The sequence below is a fragment of the Coregonus lavaretus genome (assembly GCF_964263955.1).
Source record: "Coregonus lavaretus genome assembly, contig: HAP1_SCAFFOLD_2318, whole genome shotgun sequence".
NCBI classification, from domain to species: Eukaryota; Metazoa; Chordata; class Actinopteri; order Salmoniformes; family Salmonidae; genus Coregonus; species Coregonus lavaretus.
In genome coordinates, this window is record NW_028162115.1 from 39,360 (window position 1) to 58,923 (window position 19,564).

Sequence of the window (19,564 nt, forward strand, 5' to 3'; positions counted from 1 at the left end):
ACAAGAGCATTGCCGATTTTGTGCCGATAAAAATCAAACATGTTTGAAACTATCAGGATGGAAAGAGTACTGAAACACCCTACTAAAGTAGAAGTTACTTTACCATTTTACTCAAGTAGAAGTAAAATAGTACTCTGAAAAGCTGCTTAATTACAGTAACGAGAGTAGTCAATAATTACTTTACAGCTCTGCCACACACACACACACACACACACACACACACACACAGAGAGAGAGGGAGTAGCGGAGACGTGTGTGTAGTTTGGTTTATTGGCAGACAGCAGCACTAGAACAGGAAGAGGCAGAAAGGCAAAGCACAGCCAACAACATTGTTACAGTGTCATCCTGACAACGTCATCCTAACGTAGTAACAACGTCATCCTAACGTAGTAACAACGTCATCCTAACGTAGTAACAGTGTCATCCTGACAACGTCATCCTAACGTAGTAACAACGTCATCCTAACACAGTAACAACGTCATCCTAACACAGTAACAACGTCATCCTAACGTTGTAGTCTGACGTTGTAACAGCTGTTAGAAACAGAGCAGAGAACTGAGGAGTCAGGGTCAGGGGTCGGGGTCGGGGTCAGGGTCAGGGTTAGGGTCAGGGTCAGGGTCAGGGTTAGGGTCAGGGTCAGGCAGCAGAAAAACAGGAAGCCTTAAAAAAATCACTGACATCTCACAGGCTGCAGCTCAAAAGGCTCCCTTTCCCCCACGTAGTGCACTCCTTTCTCTTGGAGAACCAGACGTAGTGCACTCCTTTCTCTTGGAGAACCAGACGTAGTGCACTCCTTTCTCTTGGAGAACCAGACGTAGTGCACTCCTTTCTCTTGGAGAACCAGACGTAATGCACTCCTTTCTCTTGGAGAACCAGCAGCAGCGTCCCCAGTCAGACTGCTGCAATAACCTCCTTAGAACACCTCACTGCCTCTCTCCACTCCTTTCTCCTCAGTCCCCCCCCCCTCTTTCTCTCTCTCTCTTTCACTCGTTTTGCCACTAAAGGCACTTATCCGTTCCATGTCTCCAGATTAAGACAGTCTAGCAGTGGTGAGATCTGACGTAGAAATAAACAGAGTACAGCAGACAGAGTACATCAGTAGTGACATCATCATGACATACACCAGGCTTGTGCAAACTACTATCTACGCATGTGTGCTGCGGAGTGTGTGTGGGCAGAGTGCAAACGGTATGTTTCCAGTGCATACCGGGCGTGTGTGTGTGTGTCTGTGTGTGTGTGTGTGAGAGAGAGAGAGTGTGTGTGGTGCAAGTGTGTCCTGGGTCTTTAGGTGTGACAGAGAGCTACAGCAGAGAAGCGGACCTCTCCCTCCCCTCTCTCCACAAAACCCCGACACACCCTGGCTGCATCCTGGGGAGAGAGAGACAGAGAGACAGAGAGACAGGGAGAGACAGAGAGAGGGGGGGAGAGAGAGAGAGACAGAATATGAATGCACTAACTGTAGCTCTGGATAAGAGCGTCTGCTAAATGACTCAAATGTCATAGGTGGTAGATGATCAGTTAACAGTAAATGAACATCCCAGATAGCGCATAACCCTCTGGTCAAGTAAACAGACGTCTGGAAGATGTATTTAGAATGCCTACATATTAGCTCATTGGCCAGACGTCTTGCAGATGTATTTAGAATGCCTACATACGACATGGTTTAGATCAGGGGTGTCAAACGTCCGGCCCGCGGGCCGGATCAGGCCCGCAAATGGGTTTAATCCGGCCCCCGAGATGATTTTGTAAAGTATAAAAATGAGCTGCAATTTTTCAATAAAAGAAACTGCTGTTCCAATTGTGTCCACTGGATGGCGCAATAGCAATTGTGTTAAGCAAGCAAACTGTTTATACCGGGGCAGAGCAAATAGGTCAAGCAAGTGCAGCTAGTCCGGATGAGCTACTTTGTTTTGCCCGCGATATTTATTACGGCTTCTACTTTTAACATTATGTGCTTTGGCACCCTCATTGCCCCAATATGTCTCTGTCAAAAAATAGAAAAGTGGACGCAGAGTGCAGAGTGTTCCAAGAAAAATTGTCATCCTTCTATTTATTCACGGAATTGAATGGGAAAGCTGTATGTTTGGTGTGTTCACAGCATGTTGCAGTGCTGAAAGAATATAACCTTCGTCGCCACTATGTGAGTCTTCATTCCGACAAATATGACAACTTTCAAGGACAGCGGAGAAGAGAGAAGGTGAATGAACTGTTGGCGGGTCTGAAGAAACAGCAGTCTGTGTTTACTCACAGCCGAGACATCAGTGACGCTGCAGTGAAAGCTAGCTACCTCATTGCTATGGAAATCGCAGTGGCTTCAAAACCATTTAGTGAGGGTGAATTTGTAAAAACATGCATGATGAAGGCAGCGGAGATTGTGTGCCCTGAAAAGCACCAGGCTTTTGCAAATATCAGCCTGACAAGAAACACAGTTGCAGACAGGATTTCCAATCTTTCAGTGGATTTGGACAGCCAGTTGAAGCAAAAAGTAAAGTAATTTATTGCGTTTTCGGTTGCAATTGATGAAAGCCCGGACATTACAGATGTTGCACAACTGGCCATTTTCATCCGCAGAGTTGATGACACATTGACCGTCACCGAGGAGTTCGTGGAGTTGGTGCCGATGACAGATACAACGACAGCAGCTGATATTTTCACTGCATTCGTCAGCGCGCTGGACAGGGTCGGAGTGGACTGGTCCCGCGCTGTCAGCCTGGCTACAGATGGTGCGCCCTCAATGATCGGGAAAAAAGCAGGCGTTGTGACAAAGTTCAGAGAGAAAGTGCAATCTGCAAATGGAGGACGTGATTTTTGGACTTTTCACTGTATTTTGCACCAGGAGGCTTTGTGTTGCAAGTCATTAAAGATGGATAACGTCATGAAGGTGGTCATTATTTTTATTATATTATTATTATATTATTATATTAAGTCGCTCTGGATAAGAGCGTCTGCTAAATGACTAATTATTATTATTATTATTATTATATTATCCAAACTGTTAATTTCATCCGATCCAGAAGCCTGAATCAACGTCAGTTTGACAGCCTTCTCAGAGAGAAAGACCACATCTATGGCCTGCCATACCACACTGAGGTAAGATGGTTAAGCCGAGGTGCTGTGCTGAGGCGTTTCTTTGATTTACGAGAAGAAATTGAACAGTTCATGGAAGAAAAGGGCAACCAGTGTTAGAATTTCATTCCGCAGAATGGATGCAGGACCTTGCATTTATGGTGGATGTTACAGAGCACCTGAATAACTTGAACAAACAGCTGCAAGGGCGCAACAAAGTTGCCACGCAGTATTATGACAGCATACGTTCTTTCAAGTTGAAGCTGTCATTGTGGGAGACGCAACTTGCCGGTGGTGATGCAGCTCACTTCCCCTGTCTGAAAAATGTGTGCGCGACCCAACATGTGGCAGACATGAAGCGGTTCAAAGATAAAATAACGGGACTGTTAAGGGAGTTTGAGCAACGCTTTCAGATTTTTGGTGAACTGGAGAAAGACTTCAACGTTTTTTGTTCGCCATTAACCGTGAATCCCTCTGATCTGCCCGTCAGCATCCAACTTGAAATAATATACTTGCAGTGTGACTCGGATTTGAAGGGCAAATTTGCCGCAGCTGGCTTGGACACATTTTATCAGAATCTCTTGCCAGGTTACCCCAACTTGACAGCCCTCGCTGCAAAACTGTTGTGCATGTTTGGAACCACATATCTTTGTGAGCAAGTTCTCTGTAATGAGCATAAATAAAACAAAGCTGCGCTCAAGGCTCACGCACAAGCACTTGAATCACATCCTGAAGTTGGCTGCCACTCAGGATGTGACGCCTGATATTGATGCGCTGGTGAAAGCTAAAAGATGCCAGGTATCAGGAGTCAAATAAACTTTGCAACCCCACTTAAAGTGCTGCATGAGACACCCTGATATAGTTCTGTGATCTGTGATATACTTCTGTGAATCACTGAGGCATTGTGTGTTTGTGTGTTGTTTGTCCTCAGAATCAAATAAACTTGAGGTGTTTTATGATTAATAGTGATGTTGTGCTTTTGGACACACTGTCCTCAGGCTCCAGCTTTATGTTTATATGTTTTTATGTTGATGTGCTATTGTTTTTAATTTATTTTATTTGTATATTTAACCTATTCTTGACTCTGTGGTTCTTGCACTTGTTTGGGGAACAGGATTTCATTATTTGTATCAACATTTCTGCCTGAGAAATGAAACCCTGATATAGTTCTGTGATCTGTGAAACAGTTCTGTGAATCACTGAGGCATTGTGTGTTTGTGTTCTTTTTCTTTAGAATTTTCAAATAAACTTGACGTGTTTTATGATTAATAGTGATGTTGTGCTTGTACTATTTTGGACACACTGTCCTCAGGCTCCAGCTTTATGTTGTATGTTGATCGTATTAAAACAAAGAAAACAATCTGAAGTTGTTGTTTTTAAGTTATATATACCATGATTTTACCGGTCCGGCCCACTTGGGAATAGATTTTCCTCCATGTGGCCCCTGAGCTAAAATGAGTTTGACACCCCTGGTTTAGATGTTGGCCAGGCATCAACATTATATTCTGATGTCTCGGTGACGTCTTCCCAATGTACAAATGGAGGCCCACACTACAATTTCCAGAAGCTTTCTAACAGCTTCACCTGCATAGATCTACAGGCCTGCTGTGCTGGGGGGGGGGGGGGGGTAGATGTTTTAGAGCAACATGCACCTTTTGGTAACATGATACCTCACCGGTCCAGACTCCCAAATAGCAACATTTACAAGAGGGCGACAGAGGTCCTTGTGGTCTTCTCATGTGGTGAAAGCAAAATAAATATTGTCTCGTCTTCCCTCATCTCCAAGTTGGCTAAACACAGCAAGCTAGTTAGCCTTTTAGCTTCCCTCATCTCCAAGTTGGCTAAACACAGCAAGCTAGTTAGCCTTTTAGCTTCCCTCATCTCCAAGTTGGCTAAACACAGCAAGCTAGTTAGCCTTTTAGCTTCCCTCATCTCCAAGATGGCTAAACACAGCAAGCTAGTTAGCCTTTTAGCTTCCCTCATCTCCAAGATGGCTAAACACAGCAAGCTAGTTAGCCTTTTAGCTTCCCTCATCTCCAAGATGGCTAAACACAGCAAGCTAGTTAGCCTTTTAGCTTCCCTCATCTCCAAGATGGCTAAACACAGCAAGCTAGTTAGCCTTTTAGCTTCCCTCATCTCCAAGATGGCTAAACACAGCAAGCTAGTTAGCCTTTTAGCTTCCCTCATCTCCAAGATGGCTAAACACAGCAAGCTAGTTAGCCTTTTAGCTTCCCTCATCTCCAAGATGGCTAAACACAGCAAGCTAGTTAGCCTTTTAGCTTCCCATATCTCCAAGTTGGCTAATGTGGGGGATTTATTATTCTCCTAATTGATGGGATGACTAACTTAGAAAGAATGCATTCTAGACTGGGCTGATGTAGGTTGTTTTACCTGGCAAGCTGTGATTGATGTGAAGAGCTGTTTTAGGGGGTAAGATGAGATAATAATTTGTGTCTCCAAATACTAGACTATACTGTTTCTTTGTGATCTGTGAACCTTCCTTGGACGTAGGAATGGTGTCTAGGGGAGCTGGCTCTTCTCACCATGACAGGTTGTTATGATAAGAACGTATGCCTGGCAACAGGGATGCGCCAAGGGTCTGGGACTAGCCCGTGCGCCAACGGATTGGCTGAGTAAGTCTAAACCACGCTCAGCGTCTACTCTGATTGGCCAGCAGAGAGCGGGAACTGAGCACTGTCAAGAGTATTTGAAGAACAATCTGAAACAATGGATTAGTTCTCTGAATGCCCTGCGAGGTACTTCAGGGAGCCCGTATATACGAACATCATATTTACCATTGAAGGTTTTGCATTAATTAAAATACTAGTCTATTTAGAAGACGTGTATTGACCTCTTTTGTTCCTAATACCAGATTTGAATTGATGCAACTTAACACTAAACACAGCAAGCTAGTTAGCCTTTTAGCTTCCCTCATCTCCAAGATGGCTAAACACAGCAAGCTAGTTAGCCTTTTAGCTTCCCTCATCTCCAAGTTGGCTAAACACAGCAAGCTAGTTAGCCTTTTAGCTTCCCATATCTCCAAGTTGGCTAAACACAGCAAGCTAGTTAGCCTTTTAGCTTCCCTCATCTCCAAGATGGCTAAACACAGCAAGCTAGTTAGCCTTTTAGCTTCCCATATCTCCAAGTTGGCTAAACACAGCAAGCTAGTTAGCCTTTTAGCTTCCCATATCTCCAAGTTGGCTAAACACAGCAAGCTAGTTAGCCTTTTAGCTTCCCATATCTCCAAGTTGGCTAAACACAGCAAGCTAGTTAGCCTTTTAGCTTCCCATATCTCCAAGTTGGCTAAACACAGCAAGCTAGTTAGCCTTTTAGCTTCCCATATCTCCAAGTTGGCTAAACACAGCAAGCTAGTTAGCCTTTTAGCTTCCCATATCTCCAAGTTGGCTAAACACAGCAAGCTAGTTAGCCTTTTAGCTTCCCATATCTCCAAGTTGGCTAAACACAGCAAGCTAGTTAGCCTTTTAGCTTCCCTCATCTCCAAGTTGGCTAATGTGGGGGATTTATTATTCTCCTAATTGATGGGATGACTAACTTAGAAAGAATGCATTCTAGACTGGGCTGATGTAGGTTGTTTTACCTGGCAAGCTGTGATTGATGTGAAGAGCTGTTTTAGGGGGTAAGATGAGATAATAATTTGTGTCTCCAAATACTAGACTATACTGTTTCTTTGTGATCTGTGAGCCTTCCTTGGACGTAGGAATGGTGTCTAGGGGAGCTGGCTCTTCTCACCATGACAGGTTGTTATGATAAGAACGTATGCCTGGCAACAGGGATGCGCCAAGGGTCTGGGACTAGCCCGTGCGCCAACGGATTGGCTGAGTAAGTCTAAACCACGCTCAGTGTCTACTCTGATTGGCCAGCAGAGAGCGGGAACTGAGAACTGTCAAGAGTATTTGAAGAACAATCTGAAACAATGGATTAGTTCTCTGAATGCCCTGCGAGGTACTTCAGGGAGCCCGTATATACGAACATCATATTTACCATTGAAGGTTTTGCATTAATTAAAATACTAGTCTATTTAGAAGACGTGTATTGACCTCTTTTGTTCCTAATACCAGATTTGAATTGATGCAACTTAACACTAAACACAGCAAGCTAGTTAGCCTTTTAGCTTCCCTCATCTCCAAGATGGCTAAACACAGCAAGCTAGTTAGCCTTTTAGCTTCCCTCATCTCCAAGTTGGCTAAACACAGCAAGCTAGTTAGCCTTTTAGCTTCCCATATCTCCAAGTTGGCTAAACACAGCAAGCTAGTTAGCCTTTTAGCTTCCCTCATCTCCAAGATGGCTAAACACAGCAAGCTAGTTAGCCTTTTAGCTTCCCATATCTCCAAGTTGGCTAAACACAGCAAGCTAGTTAGCCTTTTAGCTTCCCATATCTCCAAGTTGGCTAAACACAGCAAGCTAGTTAGCCTTTTAGCTTCCCATATCTCCAAGTTGGCTAAACACAGCAAGCTAGTTAGCCTTTTAGCTTCCCATATCTCCAAGTTGGCTAAACACAGCAAGCTAGTTAGCCTTTTAGCTTCCCATATCTCCAAGTTGGCTAAACACAGCAAGCTAGTTAGCCTTTTAGCTTCCCATATCTCCAAGTTGGCTAAACACAGCAAGCTAGTTAGCCTTTTAGCTTCCCATATCTCCAAGTTGGCTAAACACAGCAAGCTAGTTAGCCTTTTAGCTTCCCTCATCTCCAAGTTGGCTAATGTGGGGGATTTATTATTCTCCTAATTGATGGGATGACTAACTTAGAAAGAATGCATTCTAGACTGGGCTGATGTAGGTTGTTTTACCTGGCAAGCTGTGATTGATGTGAAGAGCTGTTTTAGGGGGTAAGATGAGATAATAATTTGTGTCTCCAAATACTAGACTATACTGTTTCTTTGTGATCTGTGAGCCTTCCTTGGACGTAGGAATGGTGTCTAGGGGAGCTGGCTCTTCTCACCATGACAGGTTGTTATGATAAGAACGTATGCCTGGCAACAGGGATGCGCCAAGGGTCTGGGACTAGCCCGTGCGCCAACGGATTGGCTGAGTAAGTCTAAACCACGCTCAGCGTCTACTCTGATTGGCCAGCAGAGAGCGGGAACTGAGAACTGTCAAGAGTATTTGAAGAACAATCTGAAACAATGGATTAGTTCTCTGAATGCCCTGCGAGGTACTTCAGGGAGCCCGTATATACGAACATCATATTTACCATTGAAGGTTTTGCATTAATTAAAATACTAGTCTATTTAGAAGACGTGTATTGACCTCTTTTGTTCCTAATACCAGATTTGAATTGATGCAACTTAACACTAAACACAGCAAGCTAGTTAACCTTTTAGCTTCCCATATCTCCATGTGAAATAACCAGATTAATAATTAAATAATACACCCTTGCAAATATTCTTATACTTGCCAGTGTAACCTACAACATTACCCCAGTTTCATATACTGCTTGAAGGTATTCACTCCCATATCAGCTAACAGTAGAATGTCGTGTTTTGATCGCAGAGAAAAAGCACATCGCAGCCGTTTTTACCAATAACCTGGAATCACTAGTTATACTTCTAAACAAAATACATTTTGGGAGGATTCTAATAAGGCTACAATGTTGTTTGGTTTATTGTTTGAACACTTGTTGAGATTATATTTGCTTATCAATGCAAAAATAGGCTACTTTGATGCCTAGCCTATAGATCAGATCAAGAAACCAAATCAAGCTTCATTGCCAACACTGTCCCCATGGCTACGGAAGGGATGATCCGGCACGTTCCAGTTATCACGTGGCACGGGAGTACGTCGAAATGTCGGAACCCACTACAAGGAGACGCCCCCTTTGTGACGGAAAACGCTCTGTAGGGCTCGTCTCCGTAGGGTAAAAAATTAAATTAAATTAAAAAAAGCCTTTACACAGTTTGATACGTTGGCCGAAGGTGCACAGGTCTACTGGGATTAGATGAATGGAAGAGGAACGTACCTTGATGAAGGAGTCATCCTTGGTGGTTCCATGGTTCACCGGTCCCTCCATCCTACCATCTACACAACACATCATTAACACACATCGTGAGAAAGTGTAGAAATACACACCTGAGGAGAAAACTGAGACTCAGCCATACACTCACCCAGCTCATAAAGCTGTCCTTTCACATTGACGAAGGTGATAAAATGGAAGTTCACTTTATCTGCCTCCACCTGAAAGAGGGTAGGAGAGAGGGAGGGTAGGAGAGAAAGAGGGTAGGAGAGAAAGAGGGTAGGAGAGAAAGAGGGTAGGAGAGAGGGAGAGAATAACATATGAAATGATCCATGTATAGATCAATACACAGTAACATCTGGAGGCGGTCCTTATGTTGCATGGTGTGTTCTCACCCTGCACTGGCCCTGTGCCGACACTTCATCATGAGCCTCTCTGATGGCCTGCAAGAGACAGCAATATATACACATCTACATTAAACAGAGATTATAGAATATATATATATTATATACACACACAAAACATATGTAGACATATACAGAAGTGGAGGCTCCTCAGTGGAGGAAGGGGAGGACCATCCTCAGTGAATTCCATAAAAATAAAATGGTAAAACATTGAAAAATGTTACCATTTTTAGATTAAACTACACTAAATATATTTGAGTCAGCAAATAATTGATTAAAACACACTGTTTTGCAATGAAGGTCTACAGTAGCCTCAACAGCACTCTGTAGGGTAGCACCATGGTGTAGCCGGAGGACAGCTAGCTTCCGTCCTCCTCATAGTACATTGACTTCAATACAAAACCTAGGAGGCTCTTGGTTCTCACCCCCCTTCCATAGACATACACAGTAATTATGACAACTTCCGGAGGACATCCTCCAACCTATCAGAGCTCTTGCAGCATGAACTGACATGTTGTCCACCCAATCAAAGGATCAGAGAATTAATCTAGTACTGAAAGCATAAGCTACTGCTAGCTAGCACTGCAGTGCATAACATGTGGTGAGTAGTTGACTCAAAGACAATAGTTGAACAGTTTAACTAATTAATTTATTCAAAAATGAAGGAGAAGCAAGAGAGCTATAGAGAGTCATTTTTTTCATGTTCTGTTTCACTTACTTAGCTAGCAAATGCAGCTGGCTAGTTTAGTTACTCAAACACCCGGCTCAAACAGAGGGATGCTATGTTAGCTAGCTGGCTATGACTATTCAACACAACACTGGAACTCTTCCAAGTCAATGTAAGCTTTTGGTTTTACTAATTTATTGCTAAACTGCTTACTGACTGTACACTGTAACGTTACTGCATGATTGTAGCGGGTTTACTAAGGCGTTAGTTCTCTTAGCTACGTTGACTATGACGTGACTTTAGCTAATATGGTGACAACGATGTAGGCTGTTTGTAGCGGTTATGACATGGTTTGGCTTGGGAAGGTTTTTTCGCCTGGTCACATACAGCTGATGTGTTGTGCATTGAAGTCCACAAACGAAGGGAAAAGGTGAGAGGAGGAGAGCGCATAGAGGCGAGAAGGAATACAACGTGGCTGCTATGAAAGTGAACTGTGTTTATGCGTGATCAGGGGTGTATTCATTACGCCTGTTCTGTTGAAAAACGTTTCTAGACGGAAGAAAACAAAACAGGGATAAAGAAAAATACCTGAATTTGTCCAATAGAAACTCTCGTTTGCAACGGTTAGACCTAGATGCAGGCAAGAGTGTGCAAGGAGGTGTTGAATGTGTCACTGTCTGTCACCTTGATTATTCAACATTCTCTGTGTGCACCTATGTTGTAAACTTTCATTCATAGTCTAGGTTGTAGCAACCTCATGATGAGCATAGGGAAAATTCAAGTATCATGTAGTAGCCTAAACCTATTGATGTTACATTGAACTGGGTGAATGGAATATGAATGACAGTCATCCAACATGCTGTAATAGAAATAAGGCCATGCTCATGAAAATAAAATACAAAAAGTCCTCCCTCATCATAAACGGCACTGACATACAGGTATCTACACATCTACATTAAACATACAGTGCCGTCGCAAAGTATTCAGACCCCTTGACTTTTTCCACATTTTGTTATGTTACAGACTTATTCTAAAATGGATTAAATTAAATTGTTTTCCTCAATCTACACACAATACCCCATAATGACAAAGCGAAAACAGGTTTTTATATATGTTTGCAAACTTATTAAAAATAAAAACAGATACCTTATTTACATAAGTATTCAGACCCTTTGCTATGAGACTCCAAATTGAGGTCAGGTGCATCCTGTTTCCATTGATCATCCTTGAGATGTTTCTACAACTTGATTGGAGTCCACCTGGGGTAAATACTATTGATTGGACATGATTTGGAAAGGCACACACCTGTCTATATAAGGTCCCACAGTTGACAGTGCATGTCAGAGCAAAAACCAACCCACGAGGTCGAAGGAATTGTCCGTAGAGCTCCAAGACAGGATTGTGTCGAGGCACAGATCTGGGGACAGGCACCAAAAAATGTCTGCAGCATTGAATGTCCCCAAGAACACAGTGGCCTCCATCATTCTTAAATGGAAGAAGTTTGGAACCACCAAGACTCTTCCTAGAGCTGGCCGCCCGGCCAAACTGAGCAATCGGGGGAGAAGGGACTTGGTCAGGGAGGTGACCAAGAACCCGATGGTTACTCTGACCGAGCTCCAGAGTTCCTCTGTGGAGATTGGAGAACCTTCCAGAAGGACAACCATCTCTGCAGCACTCCACCAATCAGGCCTTTATGGTAGCGTGGCCAGACGGAAGCCACTCCTCAGTAAAAGGCACATGACAGCCCGCTTGGAGTTTGCCAAAAGGCACCTAAAGGACTCTCAGACCATGATAATAATATAATATGCCATTTAGCAGACGCTTTTATACAAAGCGACATACAGTCATGTGCGCATACATTTTTACGAATGGGTGGTCCCGGGGATGGAACCCACTACCCTGGCGTTACAAGCGCCATGCTCTACCAATTGTGCTACAGAGGACCACATGAGAAACAAGATTCTCTGGTCTGATGAAACCAAGATTGAACTCTTTGGCCTGAATGCCAAGCGTCACGTGTGGAGGAAACCTGGCACCATCCCTACGGTGAAGCATGGTGGTGGCAGAATCATGCTGTGGGGATTTTTTCAGCGGCAGGGACTGGGAGACTAGTCAGGATCGAGGGAAAGATGAACGCCGCAAATTATAGAGAGATCCTTGATGAAAACCTGCTCCAGAGCGCTCAGGACCTCAGACTGGGGCGAAGGTTCACCTTCCAACAGGACAACGACCCTAAGCACACAGCCAAGACAACGCAGGAGTGGCTTCGGGACAAGTCTCTGAATGTCCTTGAGTGGCCCAGCCAGAGCCCGGACTTAAACCTGATCGAACATCTCTGGAGAGACCTGAAAATAGCTGTGCAGCAACGCTCCCCATCCAACCTGACAGAGCTTGAGAGGATCTGCAGAGAAGAATGGGAGAAACTCCCCAAATACAGGTGTGCCAAGCTTGTAGCATCATACCCAAGAAGACTCTAGGCTGTAATCGCTGCCAAAAGGTGCTTCAACAAAGTACTGAGTAAAGGGTCTTAATACTTAAGTAAATGTAATACTTCAGTTTATTATTTTTAAGACATTTGCAAAAAATTCAAAACCAGTTTTTGCTTTGTCATTATGGGGTATTGTGTGTAGATTGATGAGGGGGAAAAAAACAATTTAAATCAATTTTAGAATATGGCTGTAAGGTAACAAAATGTGGAAAAAGTCAAGGGGTCTGAATACTTTCTGAATGCACTGTACCTACAAATTAAATTTTTTAAAACATATAACGTAAACATATACATGATGTATTCCTATAAGTTCCAACACCATATTGATCTGTAAAGCCATGCATCTGAGAACCCAGCAGCTCTCTGCCGTCCTCTAGTGGCCAAGATGACAACTGCAGCTTCATGTCTGACGTGAGCAAAAACGGTTTGACAGTTCCAACGGCAAGATTCAAAAACCTCCCCCACACGCCCGTAGAAGGGCAACCCAGTCTCCAAATAAAAAGCCAACCTGTGGCATAACTTCAGCAAGAGAAGTACCCGATGGCTTGACGTTTTACATTTTGCCATGTGGTGCCATATGCTGTTACTGTAAAATGGAAACGTCTAGGAGCAACAACGGCTCAGCCGCGAAGTGGTAGGCCACACAAGCTCACAGAACGGAACCGCCGAGTGCTGAAGCGTGTAAAAAAAATATGTCTGTCCTCAGTTGCAACACTCACTACCGAGTTCCAAACTGCCTCTGGAAGCAACGTGGCACCTTTGGAGTTCCGCCCAAGGAAGGCATTTTGATTGGTTTGATGCGTTGTGAGGCTTCATTGATTTCCACCCTGGGTTCCAACCGCTCTTTAGCGGATTTCTGACATGGATCTTCACAGGCTTCCCGTTTTAAGGAAGCCGGGTTCACGACGAGGCTAGACTAGAGGCGTGTCCCAATAATATCTACTTTCTCCTGAAGTGTGCACTCGTTCACTACAAATCTACAAGCGTTGGGTTGGTGGAGGAAGCACGGGCTACAGGGGGTTTCTACCATAGTCGGGCTACAGGGGGTTTCTACCATACAACAAGTCCACACTTTGGGAGGAAGGAGCGATAATTGGGACATAACCAAGGTGTGTGTGTGAGTGTATTATAATAATATGCCATTTAGCAGACGCTTTTATCCAAAAGCGACTTACAGTCATGTGTGCATACATTTTTATGTATGGGTGGTCCCGGGGATCGAACCCACTACCCTGGCATTACAAGCGCCATGCTCTACCAATTGAGCTACAGAGGACCAGTGTGTGTGTGTGTATCACTGTGAATGTGTGTGTGAGTGTAAATATATTACTGTGTTTGTGTATTACTGTGTGTGTGTATAGAACTGTGAATGTGTGTGTTACCTGGTTGTTCTCCAGGTGTGTGGCTCGCTGGGCGGGGGTCATGTCAGCCGTCTCATCTAGAAACTTCTTCAGAGCAGAGTCACCATCTGGCACAGAGAGAGCACTGTTACACACCACGCCACGCCACGCCACGCCACGCCACGCCACGCCACGCCACGCCACGCCACGCCACGCCACGCCACGCCACGCCACGCCACACACTGGCCGTGTCTGAAACCTGTCTTACCTACTAAAACTACATACTGTGAACTCATCATACTACATACTATTTACCACAGACTGATTAGTGAAAACAAGCATTTATAATACAAAATAATAAAACATTAAATAAAGAAAACCCAGAAGAAAAATGTATTAATCAGCTGTTGTCAAACACACTGAAGACCACTCTTCCTCAATAGTGTTCAGTGAATTCTACTAGATAAAGACCGTTCTCTTCCTCAATAGTGTTCAGTGAATTCTACTAGATAAAGACCATTCTCTTCCTCAATAGTGTTCAGTGAATTCTACTAGATAAAGACCGTTCTCTTCCTCAATAGTGTTCAGTGAATTCTACTAGATAAAGACCATTCTCTTCCTCAATAGTGTTCAGTGAATTCTACTAGATAAAGACCATTCTCTTCCTCAATAGTGTTCAGTGAATTCTACTAGATAAAGACCGTTCTCTTCCTCAATAGTGTTCAGTGAATTCTACTAGATAAAGACCATTCTCTTCCTCAATAGTGTTCAGTGAATTCTACTAGATAAAGACCGTTCTCTTCCTCAATAGTGTTCAGTGAATTCTACTAGATAAAGACCGTTCTCTTCCTCAATAGTGTTCAGTGAATTCTACTAGATAAAGACCGTTCTCTTCCTCAATAGTGTTCAGTGAATTCTACTAGATAAAGACCGTTCTCTTCCTCAATAGTGTTCAGTGAATTCTACTAGATAAAGACCATTCTCTTCCTCGATAGTGTTCAGTGAATTCTACTAGATGTAAAGCCCAATGACTATGACATCATGACATTTAAAGCACTACATTTTCTAAATATCACATACTATAAACGTTCCATTTTCACATACCCAATCAGCCTACTATTTAGAACGCAAGTATGGGTATTCGGACATTGCCCCCCATCTTGGCTCCATGCGGGACCATTTCCTACTCACCGTACTCTATGTGGGTGGGGTTGTTGGCAACTGCGTGCAGCAGAGCCACAGTGCCACAGGAGTTGACCACCGTCTGTTTCAGGAAGTAGAGGCCTGGAGCCCCCGACACCTTCCCAGCCTGCTGCTGCCGGAACGACTCATGCTGAAACACACGCCGTTATCATCATCATCATGCTACATCAGAGTTTCAAACTCAGTCCTGGGACCCCAAGGGTGAGGTTTAGTGTCCTGGGACCCCAAGGGTGAGGTTTAGTGCCCTGGGACCCCAAGGGTGAGGTTCAGTGTCCTGGGACCCCAAGGGTGAGGTTCAGTGTCCTGGGACCCCAAGGGTGAGGTTCAGTGTCCTGGGACCCCAAGGGTGAGGTTCAGTGCCCTGGGACCCCAAGGGTGAGGTTCAGTGTCCTGGGACCCCAAGGGTGAGGTTCAGTGTCCTGGGACCCCAAGGGTGAGGTTCAGTGCCCTGGGACCCCAAGGGTGAGGTTTAGTGCCCCAGTACTACACAGCGGATTCAAAGAATCAACTCATCATCAAGCTACTAAGGCTAAAACCAAACCGTGCACCACCTTGGGGTCCCCAGAACAGAGCTGTCCAATGTATCAATAAAGACAGTGCTGCTAGATCATTGGTTACCTGTTGTGTCAGGGGGAAGAGTAGCATGAGAGCACAGCAGGGAGTCGGTACTGAAGACACTCCCTCGTCCTCCAGGCCCAACACGTCCACGAAGCGCCAGCTACCACACACACCCAGCCCACTGAGCACCTGCAACACACAGCGCAGTCAAACAACATTAACGTTTCCCATCAGTCTCTACAGAACAGAGCTCAACACCAACATGATAGATTAGAACAACCAGAACACCTAGAACAGAGCTCAACACCAACATGATAGATTAGAACACCCAGAACACCTAGAACAGAGCTCAACACCAACATGATAGATTAGAACACCCAGAACACCTAGAACAGAGCTCAACACCAACATGATAGATTAGAACACCCAGAACACCTAGAACAGAGCTCAACACCAACATGATAGATTAGAACACCTAGAACAGAGCTCAACACCAACATGATAGATTAGAACAACCAGAACACCTAGAACATCAACATGATAGATTAGAACAACCAGAACATCAACATGATAGATTAGAACAACCAGAACACCTAGACAGTATCTGGAACTCACCCAGTCAATGACATCACTATACTCTGTGTGTGTGTGTGTGTATGCATGCATGCATGCATGCATGTATGTATGTATATATATATATATATATATATATATATATATATATATATATATACAGTAGAATGTAGGCCTAAAGCGTTAAGTTCCTCTGCGTACACGTCACTGACCATCTGAAATGGTCCATCCACACAGACAGTGTGGTGAAGAAGGCGCAACAGAGCCTCTTCAACCTCGAGAGGCTGAAAGAATTTGGCTTCGGCCCTAAGACCCTCAAACGTTTACAGATGCACAATTGAGAGCATCCTGTCGGGCTGTATCACCGCCTGGTACGGCAACTGCACCGCCCGCAAACCGCAGGGCTCTCCAGAGGGTGGTGCGGTCTGCCCAATGGATCACCAGGGGCACACTGCCTGCCCTCCAGGACACCTACAGCACCCGATGTCACAGGAAGGCCAAAAAGATCATCAAAGACCTCAAACACCCGAGCCACAGCCTGTTCACCCCGCTATCATCCAGAAGGCAAGGTCAGTACAGGTGCATCAAAGCTGGGACCGAGAGACTGAAAAACAGCTTCTATCTCAAGGCAATCAGACTGTTAAATAGCCATCACTAGCCGGCTACCACCCGGTTACTCAACCCTGCACCTTAGAGGCTGCTGCCCTAAATACATAGACATGGAATCACTGGCCACTTTAATAATGGAACACTAGACACTTTAATAATGTTTACATACTGCTTTACTCATCTCATATGTATATACTGTATTCTATTCTACTGTATTTTAGTCAATACCACTCCGACATTGCTCATCCTAATATTTATATATTTCTTAATTCCATTTTTTTACTTTTAGATTTGTGTGAATTGTTAGATACTACTGCACTGTTGGAGCTAGGAACACAAGCATTTCGCTACACCCGCAATAACATCTGCTAAATATGTGTATGTGACCAATAAAATGTGATTTGATTTACACAGCGTTGGCGTTTATACCTGGCTTCCGTATCCGTTAAATGTCCGTCAGAAGAGAGGGTCGAACCAGGAGCCCGACTTGAAACCCTCCGTGGGAATGGACACTAAACGTCCATGATGACTCGACAGAACAGGCCTCATTAAAATACAGCAATAATATTATAGTCACTACGCATATATTCGCTGTTCTAACGTCTTTATCAGAACATTACCGCACCGCTGCCTGTCCCAAATGAATAGCGATGAACTTCAAATCAGACCCAGAGACATATTGATCTTTAGTCTCTCTCTCCCCATCCATCCATCCATCCATCCATCCGACCGACCACGCCCTGTATCCTAGACACCGGGTGGGGCCCGAGGCCCGTAGTGGCAGAGATGCTACCGGGGAGACAGACGGTAGCCTACTAGGGCTAGGCTATATTCTAACGGCTGTTTCACCTTCTGTACATCTGTCGCTCTGCTGTTTACATGATTATTATATGATCATCTGATGCCAACTAGTAGTTTTAACTCCGACCGGGCCAAGTCCATAATAACCTACCTGTAGATTATAATGTCCTGTTGTCTGGTTATAACGTCATATACAACTGGACATGAATACTGTCATCATATCTGTTATGACTCGGCGATATATTATACACACACCTTGTTCAGCATCTGAAACACAGACAGACAGAAGGAGACATTAGACAAACACCGAGAGAGCGTTGGAACAGAGCAGGCGCGTATTTTAAGTTTCAGTCTTATGATAGACTTATTATAACAACAACAGATTTATTATGATGAGTATCTACCTCCGGGTTGATCTCCATTGGTTGCCACTCCATCATGTTCGGTAAGGTTCGGTCCGGTATGTCGGTCTGTTTGTTAAATGTTCTCTGCTGCAACCAGCTGCTGAATTGGGAGATATATGATCACACGGTGCGCGTGCACCCGCTTCATATGCTGCCGGTCATATTCCATTGTGCGGTTCGGAGGGGGGTGCGCGAGAACCGGAGAAACAGCCACTAGATCCTCCCGTAGCCTCGCCTCGTTTGTAAACAAGACAATAAATATTGCAGTGAAGTATTGGGGTGTGTGTGTGAGCGAGAGAGAGAGGTGTGTGTGAGGTGTTCTGTGTAGTTAGTTTTCACGAGCAGTTTAAAAGGTGGACTGATCCAATCCCGACACACACAAGTGGAAGCTTCAGTAGCCAACCTGAGAGTTTGGTGGGTAATGGGCGCGTTCGAGCAGATCACTTTTGTCAGATGGTCCAAGTCTTTGCATCAGTGGGATAGAAACGGTCCCGACTTCACTACACGATGGCCTTGTTCGAGAGCATCAAAACGACTGCCGACTGACTTGATCTACAAATCACCTTGCATCATAAATGATGACTCGTTATTTGTAGATCAGTCAGTCATTCACAATTTTACCCATGATACATTGCGTTTTGATCCTCTCGAACACAGCCGTTCACTGCATGAACTTTACAAAAAAATCATGTGATCAAAGTCATGAAGTTTTGACTGCAGCAAAATTCTGTAGCTGCTCTTCACCATAGAGAATGATAGAGGCCTCTAGTGGCCAAAAGGTTATATGATCACGGGCAGAGGAGGCTGGTGGGAGGAGCTGTAGAAGGACGGGCTCATTGTAATGGCTGGAATGGAATAAATGGAAGAGAGTCAAATATGTGGTTTCCATATGAGTTTGATACCGCTCCATTTTTAAAAAACATTCCAGCCATTACAATGAGCCCGTCCTCCTACAGCTGCTTCCACCAGCCTCCTCTGGTAGTCAACTGGGTGGGACTTCCAACTTCATTGGCTGATCCCTCCTGGTGACCCTGCTGGAGTCATGTCCAACCGGGTCATCGGGAGGGATCAGCCAATCGTGAAGAAGACAATGCACTCCTTAACAATACGAAAGTAAAAATGCCTGTAAGTCGCTTTGGATAAAAGCGTCTGCTAAATGGCATATTATTATTATTATTACAATGGCGATAGCCTCAATGTCGCTGCCCGTGTTGTCACAGATGCTATAATGGCACAGATGGAAAGATGAGTATCTCTCTCCGTGCTCTTCCCCAGCTTCATCCTGCAGCCATCGCCTGCATTGTGGGAGGCTCTATCGTCAACCAATCATTAGGGGCTTTCTGTTTGACCCATGCGAACGTGACCAAAGACATAACAGAAACAGGAGAAAAAACGTTGCCGTGATTCATACTGTGGATATATACAGGACACATGAATGTAATATTAGTCTCTCTCTCTCTCACTAACTGATTATACAATGTGC

General features: G+C 44.3%; 1 protein-coding gene across 2 annotated transcripts; it reads right to left on the reverse strand.

Annotated features, from left to right (window-relative positions):
• Positions 1 to 252: 252 nt before the first annotated feature.
• LOC311116524 (ubiquitin carboxyl-terminal hydrolase isozyme L1-like) lies at positions 253 to 18,197 on the reverse strand. Of its 2 annotated transcripts, XM_084191609.1 has the most exons (9): positions 18,082 to 18,119; positions 17,933 to 17,944; positions 15,755 to 15,883; positions 15,125 to 15,266; positions 13,976 to 14,061; positions 9,430 to 9,477; positions 9,186 to 9,255; positions 9,041 to 9,099; positions 253 to 1,368 (listed from the first exon to the last, which is right to left on the reverse strand). In XM_084191609.1, the coding sequence occupies exons 1-9, from the start codon at positions 18,115 to 18,117 to the stop codon at positions 1,285 to 1,287; spliced, it is 666 nt and encodes a 221-aa protein (XP_084047735.1). In that variant the 5' UTR covers positions 18,118 to 18,119; the 3' UTR covers positions 253 to 1,284. The 2 variants fall into 2 exon arrangements, with proteins under 2 accessions (XP_084047735.1, XP_084047736.1); XM_084191610.1 differs by lacking the exon at positions 17,933 to 17,944 and having other exon boundaries at positions 18,082 to 18,197.
• Positions 18,198 to 19,564: the final 1,367 nt, after the last annotated feature.